The sequence below is a fragment of the Tamandua tetradactyla genome, chromosome 2 (assembly GCF_023851605.1).
Source record: "Tamandua tetradactyla isolate mTamTet1 chromosome 2, mTamTet1.pri, whole genome shotgun sequence".
Classification (NCBI taxonomy): domain Eukaryota; kingdom Metazoa; phylum Chordata; class Mammalia; order Pilosa; family Myrmecophagidae; genus Tamandua; species Tamandua tetradactyla.
Genome location: NC_135328.1, coordinates 142541265 through 142555489, shown reverse-complemented (window position 1 = coordinate 142555489; position 14225 = coordinate 142541265). Strand labels below are relative to the sequence as shown.

The 14225-nt window shown below is 39.3% G+C and overlaps 1 protein-coding gene and 1 pseudogene across 6 annotated transcripts in view; both read right to left on the bottom strand.

Annotated features, from left to right (window-relative positions):
• Positions 1 to 14225, bottom strand: part of MTHFD1L (methylenetetrahydrofolate dehydrogenase (NADP+ dependent) 1 like) — a 226996-nt gene that overhangs the window by 164255 nt on the left and 48516 nt on the right. For all 6 annotated transcript variants that reach the window (XR_013170826.1, XR_013170827.1, XM_077149270.1 and 3 more), the window contains exon 9: positions 4616 to 4707. Coding sequence is in view for 4 of the 6 variants with exons in the window: in XM_077149270.1 (XP_077005385.1) it covers positions 4616 to 4707 (92 nt within the window). In the remaining 2 variants the exon portion in view is untranslated. The remainder of the gene's footprint in view (positions 1 to 4615; positions 4708 to 14225) is intronic.
• On the bottom strand, positions 2152 to 3816 carry LOC143674022 (E3 ubiquitin-protein ligase makorin-1 pseudogene; annotated as a pseudogene).

Genomic DNA, 14225 nt, shown 5'->3' with positions numbered 1-14225 from the left:
ATAAAAGTGAAGGCCAACAGGGTGGGTCTTAAGTGATGAAAATGCATGTTATATCATGAAAAGGATGATAAAGTTGCAACAATAATCCAAGTGACTATCAGGAGTAATTTTATCCACATGGAATGATTTGTAGGTTGTTTTATTCTTTTAAGGAAAATGTGGCATAGATGGACTATTAACATCATTTAAGTGTACACTAAAAACATCACACACATGGACAGATACAATTATACTGACTGGGTTCATCATCTCAATTAGAAAAGAAAAATCCGGAAGTATGATTTTGCATGAATGGTCGGCTTGAAAGCCAGCCCCCAAAATGTGCAAGTACAGTCCTTCTACAGTTATAAAAGAACAAGCAAACTGAATGATTAAATACTGATACATACATAGTTATATCTTATATTTGTATGTAAGTTATCAAGTAAATAAAGTAAAATTCAGCTTTAGTTGACAATGTAGCATATAATCCTTACAGAAAAGCACTACCTCCCATTTTGAAGCAGTGAGAAAGAAATGAGCTAAGAATTGCTTCTGTTTGATTCTATTGTGATAGGCTTAGAGGTTCAGGTTTCGATACTGCTAATAAATTCACTGCCAGCAGTCCCTACTCCTCCCTGCTCCAATGCCACAGAATGCTCAGCTTAAGCCGTGGGGGCTGTTGGTGGTGACCGAATACATGTCCCAAAAGTCCTATTACTCAAGAGGTGAGCCGAATTTCCTCTCCTTGAACGTTCGCTAGACTTAGCGACTCACTTCTTCTTCATTTTTTTTTTTTTTTTTTTTTTTTTTTTATTGTTTTATTTGGGAAAAGTGCTTCTTACAAAAGGGCAGCTGCAAAATACAGAGACCTCTGCAACAATTACTTGTTTTCTCTTAGGGTGAAAGAATGAGTGGGATCCAAGGAATCAAAGCAGTAGATGGATAAATCAGGAGTATCTCCAAGCTATTTTCAGGAAATAGAGCAACAAAATGCAAAGCTAAAATTTCCAATTAAAGAATTCTTCTAAAGACTTAACTTCAGCTTGTCTAGTAGATGACCACCCCCTCTCCCATGAGTGGAAAAGTATAACTGATTATTGCAAATCAATGACTCCACTACAATGAACACCTTAGAAACATAGTTTTGAATCACATCTGTCTCCTGCAAAGCTCAGAGAAGGAAAGAGGAAAATACCCACAAAAACAAACACAAAACCTGACCAAACCCCTCAAACGAGGACAAAGATTTTTCAAAAAGTGCCTGGACTGGAAAGGCTAGGAGATTAGAAAACATTAAATACAACTGTGTATCCGAGACCCAACTTGTGTTAATATATGGGATAACCAGGAAGTTTAAACCTCTATGGCTAACCCCATTTCTATATTTATAAAGACAGAACAAGCTAGCACTGCTATATTAACTACCACCAATATCAGTCAACTGCTTTGTCCTTTAAGATCTATCTTCCACACTATGCTGAAATCACTAAACCAAGTTTCCTACTAAGGCTAAGAATACGGCATCTATGTAGGGATGAAAAGCTTATCACACACTCAGGCTCACACATGCCAAGTCTATCAGCCCTTGGTGTTAATTTTCAATTTAGCATTTATTTTATGCCACTGTATCTTTTAATCTGTTCTTTCACAATTTTCCTATCATGCTAAACACAGTAAAAATCTCAACACATTCGCACCTGGTTCTGGTTACCCAGTAGTATTACACATGTGCAATTAAACAAGAGACCAAAACCACAGAACAAGTGCATGTGGTGGGGATTACAGGGTATGGAACAGATATAAAAACACAAATATGCAGATTTCACCAGGAACCTTAAATATCCACTTCTGAAGTCTGTAGCCGAAGTCTACTTGCCAGTTCAGTTCCCTTCACTCATCACCCCTATTTTCAGACCCCAAAGCACAACCAATGCTTTTTTTGAACCTGGGGTCCTCAAAATGTGTGTGGAAAGTCCATTAATACTATCCTAGAACTGTGTGAATCCGGTTGAAAACAGATGGCGCAATAAACCTACACTAACTGTCTGACAGTTAAATTCATATTACAAAAAAACTAACTTTAAGATTTATTTTTTGTAACTTTTTAAACAGAGAAAACAACACACTCCTTGGGGAAAGGTGAGGGATTGAGAAGACAGACCCTGGGTAAAAATTATTACAACAGCACCTGGAATTGATAGGCCTGCCTAGGAGAGAAACACAGGCACTGCCACACCACCACAGGTAATAACTACTGTCTGAGGCTCAGCAGACCAGTTCATAATCCACTGAAAGTTGCTATAGATCCAAGTCATAAAAATCTTCCAGCTCATCATGAAACAAGTCCCATTCATCTTCAGAGTCTGTCAGATCGTCGTCCCCACCTGCAGCATAAGAAACATCTCGCCCAGCTCAAAGGTGACCACCTCTTCATCGCTGTTAAAGGGATTCTCTCTTTCCTCAATGAGCTCCCAGAAGTGGTTCCTTCATTGGGCCCGGTATCTGCTTGATGTTCCCACTTTCTGTCTCTGTGGCTCCTCTCTACGGCCATCAGGGTATGCATGCTTGTAAAAACAGTTCCCTCCAAATGGACAGCTCCCACGTCCTTCATCAAAATACCTGCACGCCTTGTTGCTCATTGCCTTCTTGTATTTCTGAATGAGTTTCTGCTTCTCTTCTTTCTCCTCCACCCAGTACTCACTTGGAATGACAAAGTTAGATGTGATCCGGCATTCTGGGCAGGACTTTATGATCTTGCTCTCAAATTGCTTAGTGCTCCTCCACTTGCGAATACACTTGAGACAGTAGGTGTGGTTGCAGTTGGAGAGAATTCCAAAGCGGCGCTCACTGGGGTTGGCTTTCTCAAAGACAACCTCCATGCAGATTCCACAAACCATGTCTTTACTGCGCTGGACAGCAAATGAGAGCTCCATGTCCTTCTCAAGGGCCGCAATGCAAGATTTTATATGTTGGGATCTCTGGGCAGCATCCATTGGATGTAGGACCTGCAGCCCACACATATCACATGAATCTCCATGGAGATACACACAGTTCTCCCCATATCGGCACTCTCCCACTGCAGCATAGGGGCAAAGCTGCTTCTTTGTTTCCACAGCGGTTTGCTCTTTCTCTGATTCTTCCTTGGTCACTGAGCCCTGTGGGGGTGCTTCAGTGCAGGAAGGGGCAGTACGGCGACAGTAGGGTTGCCCAGGAACAAACTCAATGGCATTCACCCAGTCTTCTGTTCCTGCTCCTATGGTTGCAAAGTTTGAATTTCTTGACTCAGCTTCACCCCCGCTCATTTCAACAAGAGGTCTGACTACCGGTGACAGACTTGAGGAAGCAGCAAGGGATGACTTTGCAGTTACATCTGCAGCAGTTGCTTCTTCCTATTTCAATGGCTTGCTATGTTCATATCTGCAGTGGTCTCCGTAAATACAGTACCCTCACTGAAAATACTTGCAAACTACACCATATGGACTGTCAGAGAGGTCATGTGAGTAGCGACAGTTATCTCCTTCCTTACAAACCCCATGCATAAAATACCTGCAGGTGACCTGTTTAGTCCAGCCGCCGCTACTACCGTCGCTGCCGCCTCCCCCTCCTCCCGCCCCCAGGGACGGGGAGGTGGCTGTGGGGATAGGGATGGGGGAGGCTGCTGCCACCACTGCCGCTCCCGCTCCTGATGTTGTGGCTGTTGTTCCGGGAGCTGCAGCCTCCGCCATTACTGTTTATCCCACACAGCAATGGCACCGGAACTTCTGGGATCACATAGTTCCGGTCCGGCTTCGGGGAGAGCTCAGCCAGGGGAGGGGAAGGGGACTGAGGTGGCCGCTAGCTCCCTGTCGGTCTCCGCGCCGCATCTCCTTGCGCTCCGTTTTGTTTTTTTTTTTTTTAACATGGGCAGGCATCAGGAATCGAACTTGGGTCTCCGGCATGGCAGGCGAGAGACGGCCACTGTTGCCTGCCCTAGTGACTCACTTCTAACAAACAGGAAAAAAGGAAGTGGTGGTGTAGGTCCTAAAACACTGTGGGCTCCCTCTTGCCCTCTCTCTTGGTTCGCTCATTCTGGGGGCCACGTAAGAGGCCACACTGTGAGCAGCCCTACAGAGAGGATTGCAGGATAAGGAACTGAGCCTCCCGCCAACAGCCAAAGAGGAATTGAACACTGTGTGCCAACAGCCACATGAGGAAGCCGTCCGGGAAGCAGCTCTTCCATCCCCGGTCAAGCCATCAGATGGTACAGCCCCAGCCAACAGCTTGATGACACATGTTTGAGAGATCCTGAGCCAAAGCCATCCAGTTAAGTGGCTCCCAAATTTCTGACCCACAAAAACTGTCAGAAAATAAATGTTTATTGTGGTTTTAAGTTGCTGAGTTCTACGTCCCTGCCCCATATCTGTGTGACCACAGGTGAGGGACTAATCCTAAGTGCTAAGCCTCAGTTTCCTCATATGTCCAATGAGCTTCACCATGGTCCTTACAGGACTGTTACGAAAATTAAATGTATGTATGTGTGTGTGTGAAGTTTTTAACACTGTGCCCGGGAAACAGAAAAGCACCCATGATATGTGAAGAACTTTTAAGCCAAGCTCCAAACTTGAAAATATTCAACCAGTTGTGTCATACAAACCTGAATCCGCAGGGCTGCAGCAAGGAGACTCACGTCATTTTCTACAATGAGGACACCAACGTGTCCCCCAGGAGAACCACATTCACGTTTCCCTGAAAAAAAAATCGAGTGGGAGGGGGGCGGGGTGAGACTTTTAGCATATTGTGAAGCACAACCAGTAGCTGAAAAGCTGACACACTGAATTAGTGTGGGTTAGCCCCCCAGCCCTGAGGGTGCTGATGGGGCCTGCTCCCTATTTTACATCAGAGAAGTGTCCATCAAAGCTATAAACCTGGGACAAATGAAGCTGTGGTTAAATAAACCACAACTATTTTGGGAAATTATATCTTGCATCAAAACCAGACAGAAACAGCTAAATACATGGTTCCTTCAAACAACCCCAAGTATTATATTGTGATTTTTTAAAAATATGACATCACTAGGGATATAAATAGGAGCTCAAGGCAATTTATATGGACACCTGCCACACTCAATTGGGGAGCAGTATAGGTTGGTCATTTAGGCCACAGACTTCAGAGGTAGGCCTAGATTAAAACCCTCCCTCTACTCATTTGAATGACTTGCTATCCCTTGCAGTTGAAATAAGTTGGCTACAATAACTCTGTTAAAAAGGAGGGAAAGAAATGTAACAAAATAAGGTTATCAGTGGCTGAGAGAGTTCAATAGAGTCAAGAGGCTACTCAGCTAGATAATACTCTTTACCACAGTTTTCCAAACCCCTACCAAAACCATTCCTGTCACCCCTAAAGATCACCTAGGGCTCTATCTGAGATTCAGCAACAGTTTCATACACTATGATTACCTTCCAGAAACCTACAACCTCCAGACGGGTTCCTAGACAAGATAAGTCCTGAAATCCCAAGGGGCCAGTCTCTCCAGGGCATCAACTAGTTCCACCCCTTTCTCCCATATTATCACCAGCCCTTTCCAACAGGAAAAAACTAGAATGGACATGGCCCAAATACTCCTAAAAAGTGGGAGAAGGATCAAAGGAGAAGGAGTTATAACAGAGAAGATGGGATTTAACAAATGAGTATGACTGCTGAATCGTTATATTGATATTTCTTTTAGTCTCATGTCTTAGAGCAGCTAGAAGGAAAAACCTAAAATAGTGGAACTGTAACCCATACGAAACTCTGAAATCTGATCTATAACTACTTTATTGCTTTTTTGTAATATACGTTATTATTTCACAATAAAAAAATATTTAAAAAATCTGATCCATACCAAAAAAAAAAAAAAGGTCTAGTGGGAAAGACATCTAATCACTATCTGTATTACAGTATATTATCACTATACTGCAGTATGAACATTATTGGGGGCTTCGAATGCACACCCCTCTCACCCCCTGCTCCTGCCCTCGGTCTGCATCCTATACTAGTTTGGACAAATAAAAGCTGGCATAACTACAACATACCAACCGGTTTCTCTCTAAAACTACTGGAGAGAAATGAGAACAACAGCAAAAAAAAAAAACAGTCCTGCCTCTACCTCTCACTGGCAATTGTGAATCTGGACGCATTGATTAACATGGGCAATAATATCAATTAATAGAATTTTGTGAGAATTAAATGCGATGATATATAAATTGCTTGGCATATAGAGTACGTGTTTAAATTATCAGAGCAAAAATACAGTAAGTATTTCACAGCATAATCTGCCAGAATTATTTCCCAGCCTATACTAATGATATTTTTACTTAAGGGGTTTTACAATTTTTAGAACTATCTATAATCTTTACTGGACAATACATATAAAATCGAAGCTATTTTAGCTTTGACCACAAAATATAAGAAGGGGCATGAAAATACCTAGAGGATAGGCTAGGTATTTCACAGCTAAAGGGCTCTGTGAAAGATCAGGCTTTCTCTGACAATTAAAAAGACCTCTGTTATACATCCAGAGGTGAAGTCTTCCTGGCAGCGTGGGAGATGATCCCCAGGGATGAATCTGGCCCTGGCACTGTGGGATCAACAATGCCATCCTGGCCAAAAGGGCAAATAGAAGTGTAAAAAATAAGGTGTCAGTGACTGAGAGAGTTCAAACAGAGTTGAGAGTCTCTGGAGGTTGTTCTTTCACAAACTTCAGGTAGACCTTGCTACCTATCACAACCTGCCAACCAAAACCATTCCAGTCAACCCTAAAGAACACCTAGGACAATATATAAGATTCCACAAAGGTTCCATTCACTAGAGTAACTGTCCAGAAACCTACAGCCTCCAAATGGGTTCCTGGACCAGATAAGTCCTGAAACCTAGAGGGCCCAGCCTCTCCAGAACATCTGCTAGTTCCATCTCCCTACCCCATATTATTGATAGCCCCTTCGAACCTGAAAAAGTTAGAATGGGCATAGCCCAAATACCCCTAAAGAGTGGGACAGAAAGATCAAAGGTGATGATGGAGTTATACAGAGAAGGTAGAATTAAACGAGTATGACTGCTGAATCATTATATTGATATTTCTTTTAGTCTCCAGTATCTAAGAACAGCTAGAAGTAAAAACCTAACATTGTGGAATTGTAATCCATACCAAACTCTGAAATCTTTCCTACAACTAACGGTTGTACTGTGCTTCGAAATTTATTACTTTTTTGGTATAATATGTTATTTTTCACAAAAAAGAAAAGTCAATTGTAATGATAAAAAAATATATTTATTCCTTCTAGCCTCCAATGTTCTGGAGCAGCTAGAAGGAAAAATCTGAGATGATGGTATAGTAGCCCATGACAAACTCTGGGATCTGTTCTGTAGCTACTTATTGAAGAGTATTTTGAAACCTATTGCTTTTTTCTATCGTTGCTTTGTATATATGTTATATTATACAATAGAAAAACTTCTTTAAAGAAATATCTGTCATAGAAGTTATATGACCAATTTCCCATCAAAATTAAGAAATCGGACTCTAGGATATTAGTTTTTTTGATTACCTGGCTTTTAAAATAGAACGGTATTTATACAAATTCTACTTTCCCACCTTTTATTAGCACTTACAAAATTTGGGAAAAGTAACAACACGTGGAAAATGCTACAGCCTACCTCAGAGAAAAAAAAAAACGTTACTAAGAAGGATATTTTAGAATTAAGAAATGATTTTCTTCTTTTTTGGGCCACTTTAGTCTTAAATTATTCATTTTGCTGACAGTCCTTTGCAAGAAAGAGCACAAAACAGTTAAGAGTATGTGTTTTATGATGGCCTATTGCCAAATGTATCAAGGGTGCTGGAAAATCATTTCCCTCGGGTATTGTTTAAAGATTAGCAACACGTCAGTTTTAGGAAAAAGCCAAGAGTCCAGAGAATGGGAGAGATCTGCTTTGTTTTGACCTCTACTTTTAAATGATGGATAAAGAAAAACCCATGTTCTAGAAGCCAGTATCCATTTCTAAATGCAGGTTCCCAGTATATCATCACAGATACCCATGCAAGTGGAGAATTTCACTGTTAAAGTTATACAGTAAATAATTCCTCCCATAATCTCAGCCATTGTCTTGCATGAAATACAACTGGGTTAAAGTGAGAATATGCTATTTTGCAAAATTCTGTGATACCTGATATGTTTAAACTGTCTCACAAATAATTTCAGTAAGTGCAGTGAGCTAGATGAGGGGCAGGTATTATTAACAAACCAAGACAAAGAACTCTTTCAAGGCTTCCAGATCAGGTCGGCAGGCAGTGTACAGAGCACTGCATTTCCTTCCAGTCAAAACTATGGTCCAAGACACTGAAAATATGTTAGAAAGGGAGAAATCCATACTAGTAAAGAAGATGTCAATAGATCAGAAATCTTGAGAAACGTGTGGAAGAGAGTTGCAGGTAGAATCCAGATTAATGAGAAATCAAAGCAGAGGAGTCTCTGCCTGAAACAAGGCAAATCCTTCTTCTCTCAGTGAAGCCTTGGACAACCCCTATGCTCAGAGTTCACAAATGTAAAAAGCAGCGTGGGGCAGGAGCTGTCATCAGGGCACTGACCACTGACGGAGGTCGACCAGAAGCCGGACCTCCAAACACAATGGCTGGCAGGTGATGGTTGGACTCTTTGTTAAAGCTTATTTGGCAAACAAAATTATCCATATTTGGAGGGCTTCTAGCATAGGCAATTGAACAATACAAAGAAGTCAAGCAGTGCCTGGGTGACTCCAGAACTCCCGAAGAAAAAGGGAAAACAGTTTTATCTAAGGGTGAAATACATCTTTTTTCCATGACCACTGTGCCAGTTTGAAAGTATTATGTACCCTAGAAAAGTCATATTTTAATTCTGATGCATCATGTGGAGGCAGCTGGTTCTTTTAATCCCTATTCAGCACTGCAGGCTAGAAACTTGATTAGATTTCCTCTACAGAGTTGTGGCTTACCCAGTTGTAGGTATTAACCTTTGATTAGATGGAGATGAGACTCCACCCATTTCAGGTAGGTCTTGATTAGTTTACTGGAATCCTTTGAAAGAGGAAACACTTTGGAGAGAGCAGCTGAGCCATGACAACCACAAGAGCCAATGCAACCAGGGACCTTTGGAGATGAAAAAGGAAAGCGCCCCTGGGAGAGCTTCATGAAACAAGAAGCCTGGAGAGAAAGCTAGCAGACGTCGCCATGTTCACCATGTGCCTTTCCAGTTCAGAGAGAAACTGTGGTCATCATTGGCCTTCTTGAACCAAGTATCTTTTACTGGATGCCTTAGACTGGACATTGCTATAGCCTTGCTTTAATTTGGACATTTTTGTGGGCTTAGAACTGTAAACTAGCATCTTAATAAATCCCCCCCCCCCTTTAAAAGGCATTTTGTTTCTGGTATATCACATTCTGGCAATTAGCAAACTAGAACAGCCACCTTAAAGGACTCCAAAGCAAAGGCTACCTGTGGACACACCTCACCCTGTTATGCAGAGCTCTATGCCAGCCTTCCCATTTGGTAAATGTATTAGTAACATGTATTAGTTAGTCAAATCTTTCATTTAAGGGGGTTTCTTAGACATACACCAAAAAGCACGTGACAAAAGAAAAATGCAAATTAATTGGACTTCATCAAAATAAAAAGCTTTCGTACTTCAAAGAATGCCATTAAGTAAGTGAAAAGCCAACCCAGACAATGGGAGAAAATTGTTATAAATCATGTATCTGGGAAGGGTCTAGTATTCAGAATATTTAAAGCATGCTTACAATCAACAATAAAGATGCAAATAAATTTTAAAAATGATCCAAATAAACATTCTTAAAGGAAGATACAGAAATGGCACGTTAAAAGATGCTCAACATCATTAGTAATTAGTGAAATGCAAATCAAAACTACAATATAATCCCACTTTACACTTACTACCAAGGCTATTATTTTAAAAATGAAAAAAAAAAAAGCAAGTGTTCATGAAGACACAGAGAAATAGGAACACTTGTTCATTGTTAGTGAGAATATAAAATGATTCAGCCACTATGGAAAACAGTCTGGAAGTTCCTCAAAGGATTAAAAAGTATTATCATGTGACCCAGCAATTCCATTCCTAGGTATATATAAACCCAAGAGAAATGAAAACATACATGCACTCAAAAACTTCTACATGAATGTTGATAGTAGCATCATCAATAATAGCAAAAAAATGAAAACACCCAAAATATCCACCAAAAAGTGATATATCCAGGGTGGGCAACGGTGGCACAGTGGCAGAGTTCTCACCTGCCATACCTGAGACCCGGGTTCATTTCCCAGTGTCTGTCCATACAAACATAGAAAAATGTGATATATTCATACAATGGATTATTTGGCCATAAAAGAAATGAAATACTGATTCATGCTACAATATGGATGAACCTTGAAAACACTGCGCTAAGTGAAAGAAGTCAGTCACAGAAGACCCATATTGTATAATACCATTTATATGAAAGGCCTAGAAAATGCAAATACATAGAGACAGAAACTAGATTAGTGTTTGTTGAGGGCTTTGGACTGGGCAGGGATAACATGTAGTGACTGCTAATGGACACGGGGTTTTCTTTTTAGGGTAAGGAAGTGGTCTAAAACGAGATTTTGGAAGTCTCAAACTTCCAGACAAGCAAAATGGTGGCATAAGACATTACAGGATGCCATTCCTCCACAAAATCTATCAAAGACTGGCAGAGTCATCTTTATGAAAACTCCTTTAATTCCACTGAAGGCATGCAGAACTGGACAAGTGCTGAATAAAGAAAAAAGGAGATATGAAAATGCAAATCCTCAAACTTATATGAAAGGGCAAGGGGCCTCCAAACAGCTGAAGCCATCCTGAAAAAGAACGATGGTTCACATTTCCCGGTTTTAAACATATACATTAATGAAAACAGCATGTGCTGGTGCAAGGACACACATATAGACCAATGAAATTGAATTGAGAGCTGAGAAATAAACTGTCAATCGATATCCAGGTGATTTCAAGAAGGATGCCATGTCCACTCAATTGGAAAAGAAGAGACTCTTCAACAAATGGGCCTAGGAAAACTGGATGTCCATATGCAAAAGAATGAAGGTGGATGGATCCCAACCTCACACCAAATTCAAAGACCACCTCAAAAAGGACCAAAGACCTAAATATAAGAACCTAAACTATAAAACTTGTAGACGATAACATAAGGAAACATCTTCAGGACCTTGTGCTAGACAGTAGTTTCTTACACTTCATAATCAAAGCATAGGCAATGAAAAAAGAATAGACAATGGACCTTGTCGAAATTTTTTTAAAAATCGGTAGATCAAATGACTTTATCATGAAAGTAAAATGACAGCCTACAGAATGGGAGAAAGTATTTGGAAACCTCATTACTTATAAGGGTTTAGCGTTAAGAATATGTAAGGAATTCAATCAACAAAAGAGTTGAACAGACATTTTTTCAAAGACTGTTACAGAAGACAGCTTCTGCAATAATTAAAAATGTTACAATAAAAATTTTTAAAAATTAGATTGTTGTGATGTTGGAAAATTTGGTGCATTTACTAAAAACCATGAACTATATACTTTAAATGGGTGACTTTTATGGTATGTGAATGATATATAAATAAAGCAGTTTCACACCCATAAAACAAACACACAAATATTTAAATGCAGCCAAGAATGATCAGATACTTGCAGTAAAACAACAGCACCCAAACAAAGAAAAATAGTACAACTACTCTCAGAGAAAATGAGATGAGGTAGGAAAAAACAAAACTGAAACCAAACCAAACAAAACCCACATTTAAAAAGTCTAATTAGCATCCTTAAGGAGGTTAATGAGCATGTTTCAATAATTTAAGAATAGACTCTGATGAATAAGGAGAAATATAAAACTAAGAAAATATTCTGGAAAATTTAAAATTATAATTTCTAGAACAAAAGAACTAAACAATCAAATAGAAATGGTTAAACTAGTAACAGGGACTGAGGAGTCTTCCATATTGAAAGATAAAACCAGGAAAGTTTTCTTGGAGGATAATTTAAGGGGAGGTCAAACATCTAATAATAGGGGTTCCAGTAAGAAAAAAAAAAACCCAACAAAACAGACATTAGAAGAGCTGAAGACGGAATCAAACCTCAAAGGAAGAAGAAGTTCATTTGAGGGCCTAAAAAGAAGGAAACATTAAAAGCTACAGAAACAGCAATTATTTGTTAGATTCTGAATTCTGGTGATGAAGAAAAAATCCTAAAAGCTGCTCTGAAGGAAAAATAAAACAAAACTCCCTTTGGCACCAGGCTTTTTAACATCAGTTCTAAATGCTGGCAAACCATGTCACAGGCTTTCGAAGTTATGAATAAAAGTTATTTTGAATCTAGACTTCTATGCCTACCTATTTTTTTTCCAGCATACACTGCAATACAATGAAAGGAAATCTAAAAATAAAGGAAGATGTGTGCTGGATTGAAGATATTATGTACTCCAGAAAAGCCATGTCCTTTAATCCTTATTCAGTATTGCTCGGTGGGATCTTTTTTTATTATTTTCAAGGAGATATGACCCACCCAATTGTGGGTGGTAACTTGATTAGACGGTTTCCATAGAGATGTGTCTCCACCCAAGATGGGATTGCTTACTGGAGCCCTTCCTATTTTGGAAAAAGCTTCAGTGCCAACAGAGCCCAAATGGCCAGAGACCTTTGGAGATGAAGAAGGAAAATGTCCCCAGGAAGCTTCACGAAACAAGAAGCCAGGAGAGAAAGCTAGTAGACATCGCCATGTGCCTCTCCAGCTGGCAGAGGTGTTCTGGACCCATCAACTCTTCTTGAATCAAGGTATCGTTCCTTGGATGCCTTAGTTTGGACATTTTCATGGCCTTTGAATTGTAAACTTGCAACTTAATAAATTCCCCTTTTTAATAGCTATTCCATTTCTCATATATTGCATTCCAGCAGCTTTTGTAAATTAAAACAACGTGGGATATAAGAAATAGAAGAATTAAAGAAAACACAAAAGTGGAAAAGAAAAACATAAAAACCCAGGATGAGAGCTCTGCAGCAGGTTTGGGAAATCAGTAGATACAAAAGTTAAATAAGACTTAAAAGGGTCCTTGAAAGAGTCTTCCAGAGAAAAAGAGAGACCACTATGTAAACTATATCAGTATCTTGCCCATGAGGAGAGAATAGCATTTGCCTTTTTTGATCATAAAGGAAATTTGCGAAGCCAAGTAAAATAAAAAACTGTTCAAGAAAAACCTGTCCAAAGAGAAATCAAGCTAATATGGGGCGTGACTTCTGAGCAAGAGGTAGAGTATGTTCTGAAATCGCAAATTTAGACTGCTACTGGCCTCAATTCAGTATCATGTAATGATACTCTGTATTCATGTATAATCACTTTGACTTTACTACAGTAATTGTAATGTTTATTGCATATATATATGTTTATACATACAGACATATTTATGTTTATTTTGTTCCAAAGTGATTGGCCATTTTTATATGGAATTTTGGTCAGCATTCAGCTAAAAATTTCTCTGGGAAAATAATCTCAGAGGTAAATACAGGCTCTCAAGTATTTTTTTTTCCTGAAACTAAAACAAGAAAAGTCTCTGTTTAGACAATAGTGTTGTCTTCTGAGTTTTAGGCATAGCAGATAAATGCTTACGATTTAGAATGATAACTTTATGCCTTGTTAAAAGACAAATACTTCAAAATGAACAAAGATTTTCTAAAAGCAATACAGTATACCATCTCTTCATTGTTTTTATATATTTATAAATAATACTTATATATGTATATATTTTAAACTTTAGAGGAATCTTTTAGGAACAAATATTTCTGAGGAACAATTACCTGAATTTCACTAATGCTTTGAGTCTATGTTCTTTTCTTTCATTGAAATTCAAATAAAATTAAATTTAATGCATTTTATGGAAAAAATATAAAACGGTTATCTCAAGGCTTAGAGGTTATTTTACTTTGTTCGGTATGCCATTCCCACTTCACATGTTCTACCACGAACACTGCAGGGCTTTTGTGATAGGAATCAATGCATTTTTGAAACTGAATCAAAGTTTGAAATCCAGAGAAATTGAAGCAGTTAAGACTGGTAAATCAGCGTATCAGGAATACATGCTTAATAACTGTCATCACTGAAGAGAATGAGGAAAGGTACTTCAATCCCAGCCTGTGTAAAAGTCCAGTGGGCTGGACTCAGAGGGAGCC